This window comes from Manis pentadactyla, chromosome 7, assembly GCF_030020395.1.
Source record: "Manis pentadactyla isolate mManPen7 chromosome 7, mManPen7.hap1, whole genome shotgun sequence".
Classification (NCBI taxonomy): Eukaryota; Metazoa; Chordata; class Mammalia; order Pholidota; family Manidae; genus Manis; species Manis pentadactyla.
Genome location: NC_080025.1, coordinates 135,699,365 through 135,722,416, shown reverse-complemented (window position 1 = coordinate 135,722,416; position 23,052 = coordinate 135,699,365). Strand labels below are relative to the sequence as shown.

At 45.6% G+C, this 23,052-nt stretch overlaps 1 protein-coding gene across 1 annotated transcript in view; it reads right to left on the bottom strand.

The window, feature by feature from the left end:
* Positions 1 to 23,052, bottom strand: part of TBXAS1 (thromboxane A synthase 1) — a 134,490-nt gene that overhangs the window by 80,059 nt on the left and 31,379 nt on the right. The window contains exon 3 of the mRNA XM_036926086.2: positions 20,628 to 20,680. Coding sequence (XP_036781981.2) covers positions 20,628 to 20,680 — 53 coding nt within the window. The remainder of the gene's footprint in view (positions 1 to 20,627; positions 20,681 to 23,052) is intronic.

Sequence of the window (23,052 nt, the reverse complement as noted above, 5' to 3'; positions counted from 1 at the left end):
AATGGGGTAGTTATTATATATTTCCACTTTTCAGAGTAGGAAACTGAGACTTAGAGAAGTTAAGTAAATTGCCCGAGATAGGGACTCGATCCCCATCTGGCCACTCCCAAAGCCTGGGCCCCTGGGCCTTCACCACACTGCCATCTACTCCAGTGGACACTCTTCCCCCAGGCCAGCCTCATCTGTGGGTCAGCTCCAGTGCTGAGTGGGTGTGCGAGAGAAAACAGCCAGGCTTCCAGCTCTGCAGACTGTCTTTTAAAGGTGGAAATTCAAAGCAGCTTCTTGTTTAATGGACCATAAACCCTCCAGCCTGATTATGAAGGTAAGTTCTTGCTTCTCTCTAATCAACATGTATATATAGTCACCTTTTGGGGCAAAAAATTCTTAGCCAATTGTTCATTTATATTTATTTATGCACACAAGTTTGCTTATTCAATTCCAATGCACCTGGCTGAAGAGAAAATTTAGGCAAATCAGTGGAGTATTGTGCAGACAAAAATAACACTTGTTTGACTTGTTTAATTAGCAGTTTTCTTTTTTTAAAAAAGACTGACCAGTCAATTCAACCAAAATAGTTCACAATTGCCTTCTGGAAACAGGCAGTGTAGACTATTTTTATTAGCCTGTGGGCTGCCTGGCCCTGTTCCAGAAGACCTGCCCCATAAGGGGAGACCAAGCTAGGCTGTTCTGTGGGAGGCAACTAGAGGCACTGATGCGAAAAGATGTCCAAGTTATTCAGTTGAATGGAAAGGCACACTTTAAATAGTACATATAGTTGCATAAATATATAATGGTCCACTTATTAATTAGTTCATTCAACAAGACTTTATTGAGCGCATATTCTGAGTTGGGAACTACGCTAGGGTGTGTTGATATCCTGGAAAAAAATCTGGAGGGAGATATATTAGCTAACAGTAGATATATCAGAAGCAATTAACTATGGGGGACTTTTACTTGTCATGTTGTGTATTTCTTTAATGTTCCAGTATTTTATAATGAGTGCATGTGACTTTTGTAATAAGAAAAAGAGAAAAGAAAAGAAGGGATTTCTCACTAGATTGGCCCCACTGCAAATGTCAGGAGCGGGGGTGGGGGTAGGTGTTGGCAGTGGTGCAGCTGCAGGGACTTGGGTTCAAGGCCCTGTGATTTCACAGCTGTGTCACCTTGAGCAAACCACAGCCTTCCTGAGCCTGTTTCTTTGATAAAAAAGGCTGTTATGAGAGTCAGATGGGAAACATGAGAAGGCTTTGTCCACAGTAAAGTTTTAGGCAAATGTTGGTCATGATAATCTCATTAGAAGTGAAGGGCCCCTGTACACCCCTGTGGGTGGGCCACGCCCTGCTAGAGCCACTTTGGAGGGGATGAAGAAGATGAGTGAGAGGTGCCCCTAGGAAGTCAGGTGATGTGCTGGCAGCCAGTCTCCACACCTGCAGAAGGAGTATGAATGGGCATCTGCAGACTTCTGATTTCCAGGGAGAGGTGGAAGAATTGATGAGAGTGTCAGCTCCCCAAACAACTGCCAAACCTTGAGCATCTGATAAATCTTTACCTGGGTGTCAGTGTTATTTCCCAGCAGGTGAAGGATGCTAAAAAGGTGACTGCTGTCCTGGCCTTAAATCTCACCTCTGGCCTGGACGATAAGATGTGGAAATGGTAGGAAGCCCGATGGGGAAAGGTGGGCAGAGGCTGCTGGAGATCACAATTTTGCGTGTCTGAGACTCTCACCTCCCAAAAAGTTCAGAGAAAAGCGAAGGAGAAGTCCACGGGGGTTGCCCCTGGCCTGGTTGGCCTACACAGTGCTGGGAGAAAGCATGGCCCCAGGGGTCCTGGGGTCTGTCCCTGCGCGGCTCACTGGGGCATCTTGCTGTGCAACCTGTCGTCAGGGCAGGGGAGGCTTGAGAGGCAGAGCAGACTCGGGTTCCCAGGCACAGAGCCACAGGCCTGTGGGGTCCGGAGCGGCCTTCTCCTGCCTCCCATCTGTCACTCAGCACAGGGAGTGCATTACCCGAGCAGGGAGGCCCTGGGGAGCTCATGCCTGGGGGCTGGCCCTGAACTCACAGAGCCATCCAGAGCTTGATGGACTGAATCAGCCCTTTGTCAGTCCTGTCCATCCTTGGCAACCTGTTCAGCTTTTCTCTTGCCCTGTCCATACTGATAGACTCTCTGGCCCCCCACTTCCTGGCCAGACTTTACACCTCCCTTGCAGAGATTTATGTCTCCATCATTCTGGCTTGTCTTCCTTACCTGCTGCTTGTCTACACGTGGGTCCTGACTCAGTTATCTACCTAGGACTTTGTAAATGCAAATCTAATGGTACCACTCCTTTACTTAAAATCCTTCAATGGCTCGTCACCATCAAGGGCCTTGGGAGTCTGCCTTGCTCCTCAGCCTCATCCCACCCTCCTATTCCCCATCGCCCCAAGAGCCAGTACTGATGATCACCCTGATTCACTGAGACCCTCTATCATCTCTCACCTCCACGCCTTTGCACTTGCTGTTCCCCCTGCCTTCCTGGAACAGCACTTTTCTTTTTTTCTTGCCCAATTGCTCTACTAATTGTAACTGTTTTCTTGGCTGCCTTCCCACTTGATTGGAAGTGCTTTAAGCACAGGGACCTCATCTTATTTATCTTTGATGTCTAACATTTCCTATTGTTCTGGGCAAGCAATAGGAGTTCCATAATGTTGTTGGAACATGCAGCATTCCAGTCCCAACCTCTAATACTGCTGGGATCGGGCCCCACCTCTCTCACTGGGACCACTGCAGTAGCTCCCCACGGGGCTTTCTGCCTGCAGACCGACAACCCCTTCAAGACCAAATCTACCTTTTTAAAACAGAAACTATGTTGTCCCTTACAGATAAACCTCTAATGGCTCTCCATCAAGGGAAGCAAAAAGCCCAAGCTTCTGGACCTGTAACAAGGGGTCCAGTAAGAGCTCACAGCCACTCTTCACTGCCTTTCTTTGCCACCAAGGTTCCCAAACTTTTCTCAATTCACTGCACCCTCAGTGACTCAGTAATTTTTCATAGCCTCCTAAGGCCAAAAGAAGTACCTAACAGTCTCATTTTTTAAGCAAAATCCAGACAACTTAATAATTACTCATGTTCTAACAACTGAGTGGGAATTTAGAAAGAGAACACACGTAAATTGAAGGTAGTTCACAGTTACCAACAGATGTTGCTTTGTTCTCCAGGAATATTGAGAATATCCCAGGAAGCCCCTGTGAGTGCACTGTGGCACCCTGGGGTGCCTCAGCACACAGTTTGGGAACCACATCCCTACAGAGTTACCGTACAAAAAAAGTGATTAGTGATCCCCCAGATTCACAGTATATCTCCATGCCCCATTCCTTTGCACTCAATCTCAATTTTCCCTCTGAAGTCCCCTCTGAAGTCCCAGTGTCCATTTTTTTAGTTTGGAAAGCCCTTCTGACAGGTCACTGTCCCCTCTTCCTGGAGCTCCCTGACCCTTCATTGCACAGCTCCCATAGTACCTGGTCCGTCCCTCTATTGATTTGCATCTCACTGTGCTTTATTTATCGACTGGCTTCTTACTACTCTGTGCATTCTGTGAGGACAAAGGCCTATCCTATTTGTCTTGCACCCCCAAGAAGCTAGCAGAGTGCCTCATACATGGAGTAAGTGGAAGGGTGTTTGTGAGCCTGCCTTTCCTGCTCTGGGAAATCACTTCTTAACCTCCCGACTTCCCAGTTCTTGCTACTGGCAGGTTTGAAACCTCAGAGCCTTGTCTCTCTTTATCCACCTGTACCCTGCTTTCCAAGAGTCACTGGGCCCCTGTCCCTCTAAACCTCGCAACCCACTCTTTCTGTTTCTCCTCCGCCACCGTGGAAGAGGCGTCCGCCTGCAGGTCTGTCTGCTGGCTCCCTCCCCTGCGTGTCTACATTGGCGGCCAGGCCAGTGCTGGTGAGTCACAGGTTTGGCTGTGCAGTCACCTGGGGGCTGAGCATGCAGGGCTTCCCAGCTCACTTGCCCACTGCAACCCCATGGCTACACCAAAGATCTCCCTTGAATCAAAGTTTCCATGACATGGTGACCCTGAGATGAGACACTCAGCACCCCATTCAAGAAAGGACTTGTGGTTCAGCCGCTCAGAGTGTGGTCAGCAGGTAGGCTACAGCTTCCCTAAGGGTCATGGGGCCAATCTCTCTCGGTCTCCATGTCCACCGGTCAGCTCCCCTGGCTGCAGCCATGCCCAACCCCAGGTCTTTCTCTAACGGTTCTTACTGGTCCTCCTCATCTGTTATTCATTCTATAAGACCATGTTCAAGTGCCGCCCCTTCTAGAAGACTTCTCTGCTTTTACTGGCCCCCAGTTCTACTCAACTCGTAGCTTCGGGTTGTCTGTTCAGTCACGTAACATTCGGTCACTCAGTCCCTGGCATTCTGGTGTACCTTGGTTCATGTCTGTGTTTTTCTTCTAAATAAGAAGCCAGATTTCTTCAGGAAAAGACAAATGAGTGACACTTTTCTCGTAAGGGGGTGTGGTCTCTCCCACTGCCATCAGCACATAGCACAGACTGAAATCTCTGTTGAGTGGACAGTGTCTGGGGTGGGTCCAGCAGTGAGTTCTCCAGACGTGGGGAGAATGTCCCCTCCGTCTTTGTGCTATTGGAAGACATGGACACAGACCAGTGCGGGAAAGGTCATAAAGCGGGGGGAGGAGAAGGTCCTTCCTGGAATGAGCTGAGAACTGGTAACTGGAAGAGCACTGCACTGGGAGTTAGAACTGGGCGACTTTGGGCCGGTCCCTTGAATCTGGCGGTCACAGTCTCTACACCTAGTAGGTTTCCCAGGAATCAGATGGAAAAGCAGGCCTCGCCACCTTTGAGGGACCTTCTTGGTTATTGCTGGGAATATGCTTGGTTTGTCTTGGGATGGGTTTTCAGGTGGTGAGAGCAGGGGGTTAATGAGGACGAGGGTCAGAGTTCACACAAGCTAGCCTGGAAGAGGCCAGAGGACCAAGGCTCTGCCAGGGAGCCCATGAGAGGGAGAGGCTACCTGTGCCCTGCCCTGGCCCCCTGCCCTCTCTCACACATCTCTCACCCAGCCCAGCCCAGCCTCACCCACAGAAAACATGCCAGTGGGCACTCTTGAATGGCCCAGGTCCACAGCAGTGATTTGGTGTGTGGGCAGTGGCAGGGTCCTACCAGGAGGCCTCTTGCTGCCAAGGAAGGGCCCCAGGCCCGGTGGCCAGGTGAGGGGGGTTCAAGGAGTGCTCCACTCCTCACGAGTTCATGGCTCTGGGGCAGGAAGTGGGCTCCTCCCCAGCCCTGAGCTCCTTCATCTGCAAGGCGAGGGGCCCTCTTGGTCCTGGTGAGTTACGACCGTGTCAAGCTCCGGGAAAGCTTTCTCCAGAGCAGAGCTATGGCTAAAGGAGGGAACCGGGCAGCAAGCAGGAAAATTATCTGAAACGAACCTGTAATGATAAACCTCTCTGCTCTATTGGCTATACCCGCCCATTTAATTTATTCAGTTAATAAAACATATTCCCCAGAGGGGGACAGGCAGAGGTAAGCCACAAACCAATCTGCCTGTGTGAGCATGCGTATATATGTATATCTCAGAACAATAAAAAAAGAGTAATTAAGAAATGTAGTGAAGTGTATAGAAATCCTGAAGGATACTGGAGAGTCCAGTTCAAGTAACTGTCCTTGGTGCAAATTTAATTCAATAGGGAATAGATAAATAAAAATGGAGAAAAAACAAATTCAGAACAGATGTTAGGCAAGCAATTTTTTTCACAGTAAGAATCATAAACATGAAGAACAGCCTATAAGGCAAAGTTGTTGATGCAAACAGCATCAAGCTACTAAATAAATAGTTAGATGGCACCACAGGGACAAAGAAACATTAAAATAGTCATTTGGCTGTCCCTGAATATTTGCGCCCACACGGTTATGCCCAGGCATGTAGATTTGGGGGCACTGGAGGGTATGTGATGTGTGTGTGAGTGGGTGTAAGTCCGATTATGTAGAATACGTGCAGGATATATATTCGTGTGAGAGGATGCGGCCAGATTTCTTCTCCCCAGATGACATGTAGACTTGGAATATGAATAGAGGGGCTTTACAAAAGCTAACATCAAATCTGAAAAGACATTGAGGCCAGGGGTGGAACCCCAGTGCCAGGGAGGAACGGGCGGCCTGGGTAGGGGAGAGCCTCCAAGAATTTAATGGCAGGGGAATTTTAGACACAGCTGGAGAAAAACAAGAGGCAGAGAAAAAAGAATTGGAGCCCAGATCATCATAATTTAGAGAGAGAAGGAAGCTTCCAGATGATCATTCTAGCCCCACCCTATCATGCATAGCCAGGAAACTGAGGCCCAAAGGGTCCAGAGCCACAGCCATTGCCTGGAGCCCCTGTACCAGGAGGAGGTGAAGTGCAGGGGTTCCCTGGGACAGGGAAAGGCTGGGAAAATGCCCCCCAGCTTCCTGAGGACAGCGACACTTGCCATAGCTGGCTAGGCTGCTGAAGTCGGGGCTCTGCTGGGGTACCAGCTGAGGGCAGAGTCCCTCAGAGCCCCACCAGCTGAGCCCTGCTCCTTGGGCACCGTGCCTATGGAGAGTACGGCTCTGACCCTCACCTCCAAGCTGCGGGGGCAGATGCTCCAGTAGTTTTTAAAGGTGGGGACAGTGGTTAAGTCACTCGTCATACTCCCATGGCAGGTACCACCTGGGCTAACGCCAGCACCCCTATCTGGCTTCCGATCCAGTGCTCTTTCTGGCATCCTGGGCAGACCCCGAGAGTTAGGCTAGGGGAGAAGACCCTCGGGAGGGAGACATGAAATAGGAGTCCCACCAGAGTCCCCGGAGGGACTGGAGTCGGGGGAGCCCAGCTAGGGTATCAGGACAGCATACCCTTCCCCTTACCTGTTAATCTTGTGGCTCCCAAGATGGCCTGACTTGGTGGTGAATTGGTTTTGCACTTTTATGGGGCAATGGGTCACTGATGGGCAAAGACTATTTGGGTGGGGAAAATCCACCCAAAGCATGGATTTTAAAATGAGAGATTTCCCTCTGTTCCCTTCATTATGTCCTGGGGAAATAGTAATTTCCCAAATCAGAAAAATCTCAAGACCTTCCTGCTTAAGTTTCCCTTGGGGACAGATTTGTCCTAAAAGGCACAGGCTCAGAGGCGACTCCTTTGGTCATTCAACAAGCGTTTCCTGAATCCCCTGTAGGTGTCAGGCACTAAGTGGGCACTGGGAATATCAGCACAAAGAAGAGACAGGGATCCTGTCCTTGTGGAGGGTGCATGCTAGCAGGAGAGTGGGACAGTAAACAAGGAACTCAGCGACATATTGTCAGGGCCAACATCCTAAGCAGGAGTGCTGGGAGCAGCCAAGGAGCAGCAATAAGGGACAGTGACTGGAAAAAGCTTTGGATGAAAAAGGAGAACCTACACAGCCCTGTGCTTGCTTCTTGCTGACCACGTAACATTCTTGTCTTCAAGTCACTTATGTTTGCATATACATCGAGGCCACCACCATCAGCCCAGCCCAGCCCAGCTTGAGGGGTTGTTGGGTGGTCACGTGTATTGAAAGGACAAGAACCATACAGAGAACTGGAAAGCTGCTATGTAGTCATAACATCTGCTACGTAACAGGCCCAGAGAATAAAGCTGTATGTCTCTTAGAGTCATAGAAGCAAAATCATATAATGCAGAGAATGAACCCACATGTCCACAAAGGGCCCTGTGAAAGGATGTGTGCCACAACACTGTTTGCTGGAGGCCACAAGTGTCTGGCTCTGGGAGACGGTGAGGCATGCATGCAGGGACGGGCTGTGGTTAGAGCCCCCGACTCGATGGAGCACAGCCACACGACGGGGCTTCAAAGCGTGGAGCTGAGAGGGAAAGCTAAGGCACAGAAGGAGCTGTATGACACATGGGCACCGGCGAAAGGCGACACACACAAAATGGTAATACACAGTTTGTAAGAACATGTACCAAAAAAAAAAAAAAAAAAAAAACACCACAATCAGCACAATGGAATGGTTGGTTGTCTTTTAGGGATAGAAAGGGAGAGAAAGATATGGGGATAAAAGGGAGTAAATAAACATGCAAAATGTGGTGGTGTCTTCCCAGTTCTCCATAACACCACACAAAACACACACACGACACACATGACACGTGCGCACACACACAGCCTTGAAATGCAGCTAATTAGTAATTACTGGCTGCAACACTGATAATTCACAATGGTAAAGTAAGCTATTTGTATCAATGGCTGTTTTTTATGTGGAATTCTTCAGGATTAAAGTGCTGCTATTTATTAGATCATGTTTTCCCTCAGAACCAGTTCTCCATATTCTAGTCCCAAGAGATATTCTGGAAAACAAAAAAAAGTTCGGTGGTCAATAAACACTGCATACTACATTTCTCCCTCGGAGATTTTCCAAGCACATTATTGCACAAATGTTTCTGAGATCACCTACAATAAAGAAACCTGTGTTCCTTTGACTAACCCAGTGTTTCCAACATTGACTAAGGGAACTTCCCCTTTTATTTTCTGTGTAACAATTGTCAGTGGACATGGTCCAAAGAACACCCTATGGGAAACAGCCTGTTAGATTGTTGAAGGATGACAGGCCAGAGGTTGCAGATTCCAAGTGTAGCCTGTGACTCACAGCGTCCCCTCTCCTTAATGTGGCTGAGGGATCCTTAGTGCTTTGTTCCTAAGCCACCTGGGACCCAGGGTCACATTTGTAGCTCCAACTCTTGTGTCAAAGCTTTCCCTCCGCCTGTTCAGCCTCCTCATTACGGTGGGCTTGGCCATTAGGTCTCCAGAATTCAAAGCCAGCGCCGGTGATTAATGCTGACCAGTCTCTTATTACTTACAATCATTGAGTTCAATTCTGCTGCTGTAGGGACACTTCCTATACAAAATTCTCCTTCTCTTTTCCTTTTATTTCTGATGATCCACATCACTGGGGTGGCTCACCGGGGCTGTAGGCACGGGTGGTTGTTTTCACATTCCATCCTCCCCCCTCCCTCTATCTGCCCTTCGCGGAGCCTGTCTCTGCTCTGTGCACCAGCACAACGTCTTTCAAATAACCCACTTCCTTGGGTCCGCCTCCCCCCGGCCCTGCCAAGGGCTGCCCTCTCTATCAGTGTCCCCCAAACCACCTTTTCTTAGCACATGCTCGGCCTCTACTCTCCCTTTCTCCATCTCAGCCCAAACCTCTAACCTTTCCCCCAAGCTTATATGCCCGGGCATGCACTTCTCCACAGGCCACCTGCCATCTCTCCTTCACCTGGGTAGCTAGGGAGCCAGGTAACCTCCCTGGGCACAAACTTAGGGCAGAGACTGTGGGACAAGGGGAAATTCAGTGTGTCTCCTCCAGCAAATGGTCACATGTGCCTCTGAAACAGAGAAAGACTGTGTGAAAGAAACACACTGAAGGAAAACTGATAAGCTACCAATCCCAGGGACACGGTCTTGACAGAGTACTTGCACTAGGAAGCCCAGAGATTGGAGAGCTGGTGCCAGGGAGAGATGAAGCCCAGGCCCCATGAATGAGAAGGAAGAAGTCAGCAAGAGTCCAGACAGAGGGGACTAAATTTACATGAGACACACAAAGGCCACAGTGACCTGGTGGGAAAGAGGAAGCTTGGAGGGGGCTGAAAGAGAATTGAAAAGCAAACACATAAATTGTAAGGGGTTTGGCAGAGAGTGAGATAAGGGGAAAGGGGGCTCCGGGTGGGGACTACTGGGAATTTATTAAAATGAACTGAATTTATGGTACAGTACAAGTGTTTGTTGATAACGGGGCTAGTCTGGTAAGGAATGTGCTCACTGGCTTATAGTCAACAGGAAGTTGGGGCAAGGGTCCTGGGGCCGTGCATTCCCATCAGAATGTGTGCTTCACGCTGACCAGCTGGGTTCCAGAGCGCAAGGAGAGGTTTCAGTTCCTTCTGGAATTCACTCTTAAGGTTTGAAGGCAAGAAGCAGCAACCACTCAGTCATGGCCAAAGAGACAATGAAGCATTGCTCTAAGATGTTCTCCACATGTAAACTGGTGCAGTCACTATGGAAAGCAGTATGGCAGCTCCTCAAAAATTAAAAATAAAAATACCACCTGATCCAGCAATTCCACTTCTGGTTATATATCCAAAAGAATTGAAAATGAGCTTGAAGAGATATTTGTACACCCGTGTTCAGAGCTGCATTATTTACAACAGCCAAAAGGAGGAAGCAATAGCTGAACAGATACAGAATGGGTATCTACACGCAATGAAATACGATTCAGCCTTAAAAAGGAAGGAAATTCTGATACATGCTGCAACGTGGATGAACCCCGAGGACAGTGTCAAGTGAGAAAGCCTTTCACAAAAGGGCAAGTACTGTATGGTTCCACTTCTCTGAGGTGCCCAGAGCAGTCAAAATCATCAAGACAGAAAGCAGAACAGCGGCTGCCAGGGGCTGGGGGAAGGAGGAGTTTTATTTAATGGGCATAGTTTCAGTTTTTCAAGATAAAGAGAGTTCTAGAGATGGATGCTGGTGAAGGTTGCACAACAATATGAATGTACTTAAGGCCACTGAACTGTACACTTAGAGAGGGTTAGAATGGTCAACTTTATGTTGGGTGGATTTGACCACAATTTAAAACAGGGTCTTCCAGCCAGATGTTCTTCATGCCACCCTCAACATCTGGATCTGACTGGGAACCAGGAGACCCATCAACCCCACAGAGCCATGGGTTGTAGAGTTCCTGCTACTAGCCACATTTTAGAAACATGAAGACCCATTCCACCTACTCAGATGAAGTCTTTTTTCAGTGGGTGTCAGTTATAGGGTCTCAGGCCCTGAAGCCTGGTGCTCATTTACAAGCATGGATTTGGAAGAGGGCAGAATTGGGAGGCTGTGTCCATTCACTAGGTAGCATATCATAGTGAGCTCCCAGGCTAAGGAGGACAAAGAATGGAGGCTTCTAGCTCATGGGATGGTCGGGGAACTTAAACTCTGGCAGAGAAGTCTAAGACTCTGGGGAAGCAGTGACGAATATTTCAGTTGGAGTCTTTTGGAAGGATCTGGTGGCTATGGCCGACATAAGGCACCACCTGTGGTCTGGCGGTGAGTCAGAGGACTTGAAGCATTTGGACACCCTTTAAAGGAAAGTGGGAGGTCCTCTGACAATTGCCTCTCTGGTGGTTAATCTGCAGGAGGCATTGCAATGGAGAAGATGGAAGGGGGCTAATCAGGAGGACCTGGGCTTCCTTCCTGGGGGTCCTGGCACTGGTGGGTATTGTAACACAGAAGACCACACTGGCCATGCCCACCTGATGTGGCCACAGGCCATCCACCAGCCTTACACCAGGGCAAAGGGTACTAAGTCCCTCTTTAAGCAGAGGCAAAAATAGCATCATCTTCTAACATTGCCTCCTTAGTGGTTAATGTGGGGAGTCTGGAGAACATGTCAGAGGGTCTGGCCTTTGAAAAGTAGGCCAATACTGAGAGCCTTACCCAGAGTGGAAAACTTCATGTAGTCATTTGCAAAACTGTTGCAGTTTAGGGAAGAGATAGTGAAGAAGTTGTTATGAGCATGGTCTTGACATGCAAAGAATAATCAAGGGACTTATTTTAGTAGTTAAGTTCTATGATCTGCTCCAGGCATGTAGGCATCATAAAAGCTGGCAATCCCTTGCAAGGAAATCACTTCGTGTGGGCAGCTGCAAAAATGTTACACATAAGACTGACCAGGAATAATGGAAATGCATAACAAACAATCCAAACTCTAAGAGATTGAAAGGTCTTGAGAAAGAAAGGGGAACGTGTTCCATTTTAAAAATAAAATGATTCTGATTATTCAAAATTTAGCAGAATTTCCTATGTGTGACAGTGCATGACTGTTTGAAAGTTTATACTCTGTATATACAGATCATTTGGTTTAGACATTTAGTTGCCTTTTTGCCCTATGTGAAAAACAAGATTAAAAAAAAAATTTTTTTTTAATTATTCAAGGATTTTGAGAACTTGTTTGGAGAAAGTTTCTCCGCTCAGGAAAATAATGATCAAAGAGGAACTTTAAGCTCTATTTGATTTGGGAATTGCTTCTGTGAATTCAGTAATGATTTTTTTTAATGATGACATCAAAGATGGTTTGTCATTCTCTTTGGACAGGATAAGGAATGCTATTTGCATTCTCAGTTAATTAGGGTTAAGAGCCATAAGAATTAGGTAAATACATGCAATTTTTGAGATTATCTGCGCAAAGGAGCCCTTGACGGAAGATAAATTCGTAATGCTGTGTGTTATCTGGACCTCCTTCCAGATGGGAGAATGCCTTGGCAAATGTCACAGTGATTCATAGCTGTTATGTAACTCTATTTTGCATTTTGGGTTGAACAACTTGGATTTGTTGCAGGTACAATTCAATTAAATATAGAAGTTATTATTCAAAAATATTAGCTAGAAATAAAGCTTTTATGCAGGTTTCATTTGAGATGTCCTATTGTTTGAGAACACATCTGTGCAGGGCTGTCATTTGGGGGGGTGATGTAGTTAATGATGCCACATTTGATTGTCATTGATGGACAATGAGCTCCCTTCCGCCTTGAACTTAATATATCTGGTGGATTTTGTCAACACACATCAAAGACTGCAAATCTGGAAGTCTGTGGCTGACTTCCCAGCCCCTGCAGCCCTCTGCTCTTCCCCCTTATCCCCCACCTGCAGCTCCAGCCCACCCTCAGCATCCTCAGCCTCAATCTGTTCCAGCCAGGATGGACCTTTTGACCTCAGCTGACAACTGGGATTGAGTCTGGTTTCTGAGTCCTGGGCCTCATGTCATGCTCTGTCTTAGGACGGAGTGTCTATGTGTGGCGTGTCCTTGGGCCTGTGCCCTTGGGGCCTTGCTTGTGTTACGGCCGGACTCCTTTCTCAGGGCCTGCAACACCCCCTCGCTGGGCCCTGATGTCCACTGGGCCTGGATTCCTGCTTTACTGGATGCCTGATATTGTCCAGCCGACACCTTCTCTGTGGGCACCTTTCTCCTGGATGGTCCACGAAGGCCAGTGTTTGCTAGAACAGGGAGCTGCCAATTTCTTACCCTAGACACTCTGGGCTTTGCTCATCAGCCAGAGCCTGCTCTGTCAGCACCCATAGCCTGGTCAGTTTTCCGTTCCTGGCCACCACACACACTGAGGCTACTTCCTGTTTCTAGGCCAGTCCTTCCTGCTGGCCCATCCTCTGGAGGTAAGCAGTCCGATGGCCATACCCAGCTGAGGCAGGATATCCACATGAATGACTTAGATATTTAAACTCAATGGAAAAATCCTACAGAGAGATGGTTTAAATTGTGAACTTTTTAATTGGTAAGCTTTTTAGCTTGAAAGATTATGGGGTGGGGCTGGGAAATGATTTTAATACTCCTTGAACTTGAGATGTTAAAGGAGAAAGGTGCTCCTTGGCAGCAGGCAGTAGCCCGGGGTCCGCAGCTGGGGGCAGGAGCCCATCTCTGGGGGAACCGTGTTTCAGCCCAGATTCCACTTCAGCTGCCAACCGTGGGCTTTGACTGGTTTTGCCAGAGATTTCTCAGACTCTTAAACCACAATGGGGCAAAAACTGGGGCTTATACAAATTTTTGAATGTAGGCAGTTCGGGGTGAGTCATTGGTCTGTAGTCATCTGGTTTGGGACTGGAAAGGACTTCAGATATCATTCAGCCCTTTGTTTTTCAAATTGCTCCTCTTAGCTGCTAGTGGTTATGAAACCAATTTGGTGGGTCGTGACCAGCTTCTTTTGTTTTGTTTTGTTTTGTTCATGAAAGGATAGAATAGAATAGGACCGTTTAAAGTGGATCTTAATAGTAAACAATATACTGTTTTGTAAAATTTCATTTCAGGTGTGTGTATGTGAACTGGATCACAATGTCAAATATATTATTTATTGAGGCTCGTAATTAAACAAAGTATCAAAAGATCTAGTCAAATCCCTGGTTTTATACAGGAAACTGGGGCTCCAAGGGGGTAAATTCGTTATGCTAACAAGCGGCAAATAGAGAGTTGAGCTGGAATTTGAACCCCAGTTTTCTATTGTAGGTTGGCATGCTCTGATGTTTGTCTATCCAAAGAAGAAGAATTAATATTGGATGTTGATCTTTCTGAGTGTGGGTCATAAAGACTTGAATAGGAGTAGTCATTAAAATATGCAGCAACCATCACCTATAGGTTGTCAGAGAATGAGAATGAGAAAAGGAAGTGGTGTGGAATGACAGGTAAGGAAAGAGGTCAGAAGTCCAGAGAAACGGGTAAACTTCAGAAGGGTCTTTGGATGAAGACTCGAAAGGAAGGTGGTCTTAAACCATAAGGAAGAATGGAAACTTTGTCGTAATTCAGTATCTGGTGTAACAAGAGATCATGATAGGGACAGGCAAGTTGAAGGGTCTTTAAAGGTACATCCAAGAAAAATTGGATTCGAACAGAATTCCTCTGCCCCTTTTTGTCTAAGTCGCCTATTTATCTGAGGACAGTTGTTCCTTTCATAATTCTACCTATTGGGCTATGCATTTAGATTGGTGATAATTATCATTTATGTCCCTGTTGACAACTTTCTCCCTATTCTTAAAGGCCTCCCAAAAAATCAGCCCACTATGTCAGGGTATTTGCTTTTATAAAACAATGTGCCCCTGTAAAATGCAGTAAAGTTTAACAAACACTCATTTAAAAATGTGCCCTTACATGACACAGGTTGAGTGTTAGTCACTGATCTTTTTTGACTAATGGGAATATTGATATTTAACTCATTGAATGATTTCAATAATTATGCCATATAGACCAACAACAGGTCTCATATAAATTTTGGATTCCGGAATCACGTTGCTTGAAACTGTGATTCTGTTTTGCTTTCAACACTTTCATGAAAAATTCGACTTTTACCAAGGTAGGGGACCCAAACATTGCCTCCAGTCTGGACTCATGGCCAAAAATGTTAGGATAATTTAGGATTTCTATGCTTAATTCTGTAGTTTCACGGATACTGTGTTTTCTCAGTGATCATAGTATGTTTTCATTTTCAGCAGTTCCTCTTAAAACTGAGTTGCATTTTTAGGTTACTAAGTAAATGCATCTCATTCTGAGGCACGCACTCCAGATCAGCAGCATAAACTTAAAGTTCGACTCCTGTGCAGCAATGTCTGTGCAGCTCTTTGCTGGGGCTTCATTTCCACCTAATGGTTCTGCCGTTCTTCACCTGTGGTTCTGTTGAGCTCAATCCACTTTAAAAGTGAGAACGATCTCCCCGTATCAGCCAAGTAGTGTGGTCTGAACGCCTGTATTTTCTTGAACTAATCAGGGATCATTTCCACTCCCCTCCATCTTCTGCTACATTTTCAAGTCCAGTGAGTTCAGGTGTCTTGTGTCTTCTAAGCCAAAGATCAATCAAGTGACACGGGGGTACAGCAGGCTGAGTCCTTCAGCTCCCTTTAAATCTCAGAGTTCTTGATCTACGGACGGAGGCCAGCAAATCTCCCACATGCTCATGATGTTGCCGTCTGACCTTATTAAAGTAAACTCTCTCTGAGCTGCTCTCCAGCGTCATCTAAACAGGACATACCCGAAATGGTGAAAAGCGCTTCCATGAGAACCGTTCACACCCCAGTCACTTCCAGAGCGCACACTCCCCTAATAGATGGTGCAATGGAATCTGAGCTTAAAAATACATTGAGGTGACCCTATTGTTTTCATTGCTTTTCCAGAGTTATCAACTTCCTCACCAGGTGACAAGGTGCTATTAGTTCCTGCATGCTAACTAATTAAATAAAAATGGTGGGAAAAACCTCCAAGTTAGAGGCATATGAGACACCTCTACCTCCCGTGGGCGTGAAAATACCCCGTCTTTTATATGGGAGGCTGTCTGTTTGCTAAATTGATTTTTTTCAGGGCAAGGGCTCAAGCTGCCCTGGGAGACAGACTGCTTCGGATTTGGATACTTGCAAAGCTGTTCTTAGAACACCCTCCTGCTGCGAGGTACAACAAGGGGCTGGATGTGTGATGTCCAAGCCAGGGTGCTCGTGCGGCACCGGCACGGCGTTAGGCAGAGGACGGAGCAGAAAAGTCAGAAATACATACGGGAACTAATACATGATAAAAGTGACATTTCAAATCAGTTGCAAAGGGATGGGTTTCCAGATGGAACACCACCATCTGGAAAAAATAAGGGGGGACCTCTCTACTTCCATCCTGACCCACAAATAAAATCCTGATGTATCAAGTACCTAAATTTTTTTAACGAAATAAAAAAAACACTAGAAAAATGGAATTTTAAGAAATATTTTGGGGAAAATAGTCCTTGGTGGAAAAAGCCTTTCTGAGTAAGATACAAAATGAGACACCGTTAAAACTGATTACATTCAACAGTACAAAAACAAATGTTTTCTGATCGGAAAAATTATGCAATAAACAAAGACAAAGACAAATGCTAAAAAGGAAAAAATGTGTGTAACATATTAAATATGAAGGGTTATTTTCTTTAATATATCAATAACTTCCACAAATAAATTTGGGAAAGATCAACAACCCAATAGAAAAGGGGCAAAGGATTCTTCAGCAAACAAAGTAGAGTGGGAATTAAACATAGGAAAAGATGCTCAAACTTGCTCATAATTAGAGAAATGGAAATTAAAACCACCATCAAATGATAAAGATTTAAAACTGTGACCACACATTTTAATATCATTCACCTGAGGGAACTAGGTGCCCTCATATGCTTATTTATTCCAGTGTAAATTTATATAGCCCCTACAGACAGCAATTTAGTAATACTTATCAAAATAAAAATGTAGCTAATCTTTGACCTAAGAGTTCCTTCTGTAGGAATCTACCCTACAGACATACTTACACAAGATATCAATGGTGTATAGACAAGAATTTTCACTCTAGTGTTGTTTATAGCAAAAGGTGTTCATCAACTGAAAATCTATTTTTAAAATTAGGCTACATCCATACAAAGGAATCCTTAAAAAACTGGATAGCATTTAAGATGAATGAATATACTGAAATGGGACAATTTCCCAAATATCATTAATGACAACAGGGTAAAGAACAGTATTTATCATATATTATCTTTCTGAGTGTTAGGAAATGACTTCTGAGGAGGTTGCTTCCGAGGAGTGGTTAAGGGCCGAAGGAGCAGTTTTACTTTTTTCTGTGTAGCTGTTTGTACTTTATGAATTATGTACAATATGCATGTTTACTGACTTGCAACTTAATGTCTTAATAAGAGTATATGAGATTCAACAATTCTGGTTTGATGAAGGGACAAGGGATCAGGTGCTGCCAATGGAGTGGAGGGGCATAGGTGATGGATACCAGGAGGCATGAAAGTCAGATTCAGCACAGGAGGGCCAAGCCGATGTTGGAAATCAAGACTCCAGTGTTGTGGGGGCCTGAAGAAATGGGGGTGAGACTACATGAGAGGGTAACTGCCGAGCTATCGCTTGAAAGATGAGATGAGGGGGGAAAAGGAGCTTCGAGTAGGTGCCTTTAGGGGTTGTAAATGAGCTGAGTTTAGGGTGCTGGTAGGCAATTAATAGTAATAGCATAATAAAGGCTTGTCATTGACTGGATTACAAAACCAATTACAAATAATAAAGTGCATCTCTGGGTAACATCAACAGTGTGGGATTTTGGTTGTCGACATAATTTCCATTCTGTTTATATTCAATCACAAATGTGTGATGATTATGTTGATATTGTTCTTTTAAGGTTTGGAAAGGAATATAAATCCAATCTGGGGCTCATTCTCAGATGAAGGAGATAACCAGTAATCATTAATTGACTGAGGTCATCTAAAGCAAGAAAGCCTTGTTTGCCTCATGTTATGTTGCCAAGGATATTTCTGTGCAATTCAAAAGAGTCCCAGTCAAGTACTGTGGATAAAAACTGTATAGGTGCACATGCCAGTTCCTAGGTATACATTCAAGTTCAAAGAAGGCAGAGGCAACATGGGTAATTTCATTGGCGCAGAGTCTGGCAGAACAGGTGATAATTGGCAAGACATTTGGTTCTCAGGGGTGATGGTGGTGGTGGTGGTGGGGATGGTGATGGTGGTAAACACTGGTGTTATCAACCCCTCTAAGCAGAAAGCTTCTCCATGGCACTAAGTGGGAGGGAGAATGGATAAAGAACCAATTTCCAGTTTGGGGACCCAAACTCTGACTGAGTTGCTATGATAACAACCAGATAGTAAGCATAAATGATCATCCCATCTGGCTTTCCGGTCCGGAGCAGAGAGGAGGTCCCCTCTGCCCACATATCTCCCAACACGGAGTGCTGTCCTGTTATCGAAGGGCACCGTGCATCTCTAGATAACATCAACAGTGTGGGATTTCACTTGCCGAATGGTGAACCAATCTATTATTTCAATTATTAATAGAACCAATCCAGGGTTGATATTACTTTCTAATGATAATTAGATCTAAAAGTTAAGATAATTTAAACCAAATTGTTTCCTAAAAGAAGGGTCTTTCATCGAACATAGCTCATCTTTGACCCTGCTGATTGGTGAAAACATTTTGCTAAAATTTAAGCGGTAACAAAGTAATTTTTTAGAGCTAGAAAGGATCTTAAGTGTAGACTAGCTCAACCCTTTCTTTTAAAAAGGTGAGCATAGTGAGTCTCATCATGGTCAGAGAGCTCAAACAGGACTTTCTCCCACCATCCTACTGCTTCTAAATCGAGGAATGGACACATTTAAAAAGAAGTCAGCATTTTATGGCTCATTTTACTTTCTAAAGCAGAAAAAGTTGATAGCTTTGCATGAAGAAATGATGCCATCACCCTTCTTTCTATTCCTTTTCATCAAAGGTGGGGACAAAGAGTGGAGATGTAGAATTTATCTCTCTCCAACTTCATTTGAAATCATTCTCTTTGATTTCAGTTTTCTTGAAATGAAATGGATAAATTGTGTTAACTTAGTTAAAGTTGGGGAAAAAGTTGATTGGACATCTGTTGTCAAAGAAACCAATTGTCTCTCTCTCTCTCTCTCTCTCTCTCTCTCTCTCTCTCACACACACACACACACACACACACACACACACACACACACAGCACACCAGTTAATACAGTGCCCTTTAAACTCTTCATCTGACATCTTAAAGTTATTTAAAAATACCCAAGTCTCTACCCTGAAAATCTGTAAAAGAAGTCCTCAAGGAAAGCAATTCCTAGAAGTCAACCCCAGGGAGGCCTGTTTCTAACTCTGAGGAAGCTCCTGTCATTCTGTGTCTCAGAACTGTATATGGGACCGTCTCCAAGGTCAGGATCAAGTCAGCAGCAGAATGAGACTATTGGGAAAAGAGATCTGGAATGAGAACTTTTAAAAAGCAATAGAACAGTACAAGAGTAAGAGAAAGGTAAACAGTTCAATCCCTTGAGCCTTTATTGAGTACCTAGCATGCTTAAAGCAAGAAGGTATGCACTTAAAAAAAAAGTAAGTAAAGACCAAGCTAAAAGCGATCTGAGGGAGTGAGGTCAAGTTGCTCATTATTGGAGGCTGTGCAGCAATAACAAACTAATACAGAGAGCATCTAGTGTGACATCTTAATTTATTACTTTTGCAGACTTACATAGCAAACTAACGAATGATTAGAAGAACTTGACCAAAACTGCCGGTCTGCTGGGCAGGGCCATTTCCACAAAGAATACAAGTCAGTCCCTTTTGAAGATCGTCACTGGCAGAACAAGTGTCGTGTATTCTGGGTGGAAGAGCTCACAGACCACCAGACCCCTTAGGAGGAACACTGGGATCACAGAGGCACCTCACTGCACCTAACGAAGTCATCACAGATCCGGAGCGCTGGGAAAGAGCTGCTAAAAATCACCTAGAGGCAGAGGAGAAGCTGTGGGAGAACAGACTAAATACTAGGTGAGGAGTCCAGGGCGTGTTGAGCGTCAGTGGGACTCAAGTCTGTTAAATCCTGAAGAGCGGAAACGGTCTGAACACGGGTTTGTTCAGCGGATTCTGGAATTTTTTTAAGGGAGCATGCTCTGAAGCATAAAAAGGGAGAGTTCAGGAGAAATAAAGGGAAGGGCTGTAAACTTTACATGGGGAGAACTTAGGTGGCCTTATGTCCATGACTTCCAGGGCAGGCTGGGTTTCCACTGTTGTCCTGGCTAATTGTTAACACCCCTTTCACGCCCTGCGTCACTTTCGAAAGTGTCCTGGATTGGACGGTGGGTTACACGGTCATACAGCTGGCAGCACAGTTTACCCAAGGAGGTGAGAACAGGTCCAAGGAAGGTTTAGATAAGTTCATGGGGAAAGACCAGCCATGGGTGATCAAGGCAAATTAGACTGGGCATGGAGGCCACCGTGTCCCCTTGCAGCGTGCACTGTGGCCCTGTGGTAAGAGACGGTCAAGCATTGGGGCTGGACCAACTGGTAGGGGCTTAAAGGCTGGGAAGTGGTGATTTTCCAAGTCAGTACGGCACCCCCGTGGGCAACCCTGGGGCCTCTTCTAGAAGCCTCATCTGTACGGCTGGGCACTCTCTTTGTGGACCCTCAAAAGATATAAAGACATGCAACATTCCTTTTCTTGTCATTACCCCATATCGATTCAACACACAAACATCACAACGTATGGTAGAAGAATGGGGGTTCCTCTCTTACCCACACAGAGGTCCATACAGCTTTCTGAGCTCCATTTGGCTTTCCCAGATACCCTGCAGAAACACAGCACTTATAGTCAGAAGAAGATTGAACAGAATTTCAAGTATTCAAACGTATTCAGAAATAAAGTCTGGAACAGTGAGAACATAACTCCATAAACAATAGAAAGGAATTGAAGTTCCATTACTTCCAACTACTTTAGTATTAGAATAAACTAGTAGGTTAAAACAAAAATATTACCAAGGAAAGGCCTCAGTCAGTTCTGCTTTAGTGGACAGAAGAGATTATCTGTACTTAAACTATCTGTGTATAATTGCTGCTAAAATATTTGAAAACTGTTTGCTTTTTCAGCTATGTGAACATTCCCCTCTGCAGTTGGGTTTATATTATCCTTATTTTTGGCAAAGCCTCTTTTCACAGCCACAATATGGTGGAAAGCTCTGCTGGGTCTATTCAAATCATGGCAAATTCTGAGTTATCATGGTCTAAGTAAAATTTAAAGTAAAATCAGCATATTAAAACATAAGAAACTTAGAGTAACTCCACATAGGATGAAACATTTTGCAGTGGGAAAGGAATATACCTGGAGATAGCCACGGGGTGGAGGGTCAGAAAATGCTAGACCCCTTGTGTTTTGTAGGAATGGAGTTGTGTAGTTGGGATGGAGTGTGTGTGCCAAGATACACAGAGAGGCTGTATGGGTGAAGGGTTGAAAATTGCTAGATCCATTGTGTTGTGGGAATTCAGTATGGGGGTGAATATATAAGGCAGATACATATATATTGGAGATACGTCCCATTCTCACTAAATCTTTCAGTCTAAGCGTGCCATATATCAAGGAAAGCTTACATGAATATAAGAGTAGTCATTGAAATTACTATGTTCTAGAAAGAACTTTGCAGGGTTTGTACATACAAGGATGATGAGCTGAAAATGAGCATATGTGGAAATTATGCAGAGGCAGGGGCACAGTACATTTTGTATCAATAGTTATACTGTTTTCCTCAAAAGGTAATGCTAAATTACTCAACTGAATGCAACTGATCATTTCCCTCCAGAAATATGCGAAATATATTTTCTGTTTTGTTCTCCTTTGACCCTTAGAGATAGTGTCCCGCGTGCTTCCAGGATCCCCCAGGCAGCCTGAATGGGGTGGCTGTTTGTGGGCTTAAGGGTGTGAACTGGCCACGCCTGAGAGAGAGATGGAAGGAGGCATTCTAAAAACACCGGGAAGAGAGAAACAATGGCAATAAGGAGTAAAAACGGGTGTTGGATAGAGAAAGGGACAGAAAAGAATAGAGAAGAAACTGAGGAGGGGGAGAAAAAGACAGAACTAGCCCACGGCACTGCCCTCCAGGACTAAGGGCCAGGCTGTCCAAGGGCAGGGGTAGGGAGGCCTCAGTGACCTGCTCAGGACTGGCACCAGTGCAGTCCTGCCTGCCTTTGTTTGCCTCAGTGGCTCTTCATGGGCAGGGTCTGCTGGTTCCTTATTTGGGTCTGAGGGCAGCACCCCCCCCCGAGTTAGCAACATAAACCGTCTGGCTTCTGAGAAAAACCAATGTGAGATAAAAAAAAACATGATACCCTTAGAAGATAGAGTCCTGGGTCTGCCACAGATGCCTGCTGGACGTTTCCACCTGCGTGTCACTCTGGCAACACTAAGTCACCTCCCAAACCAGGGGCCTTCTTGACCTTCTCTTTCTGTCAACTCATGTCCGTTCTCCCTGGAGCCCTGGCTCAAAACTTAGGGGCATGTCTGACTCATTTTGCCTTGAATTATGTATACCTAATTAGTCCCCAGAGTTGCTAATTTTACCCCCGACGTTCTTCTCTTTGCACACCCAGCACCCCAGGCCAAGACCCCCTACTTCATACCTACCCTTCAACAAGATGGATTCTGCAGACCTAACCTGAACCTTCTCCCTTGCAGGGTAATCTGCTACTCTGGCGTCCCACGCCTACAGAAAGGCAGCAGTGCATCAGTGCTCTTCACTGCACTCCCACACTGTCAGCGCCCAGCCATCTCTCTTTCTCAGCGGCATTCCCCAAGCCTCCGCGGCCTTTGGCTTCCAGTCCGTCTGTCCAGACTGCCCATCTAGCTGTGTCCTGTCCCTCATGTAGCTGTGATCACACACAGTGTCACTCCCCACCTGGTATGTGTGGCCTTGTCTTTGTGTCTATTGCATCTGCAGGACTACCTTCTCCAGGGAGCCCTCCAGGATGGCTTTAGCCCTGTGGCTCTCCCTCTTCTCCGAAGCACGGCCACAGCTACCATCCATACCACCCCCATCTAGAACTAGGGTATGTCCCGTCTGGTGTTGAACCATTTTTTGATGTTTGTCTTTGAGGGCCTAATTAACTTCTACTACTTCCACATTCCAGGACCTGGCACATTTAAACACTCAGTAAATCGAGTGTTGGGGTG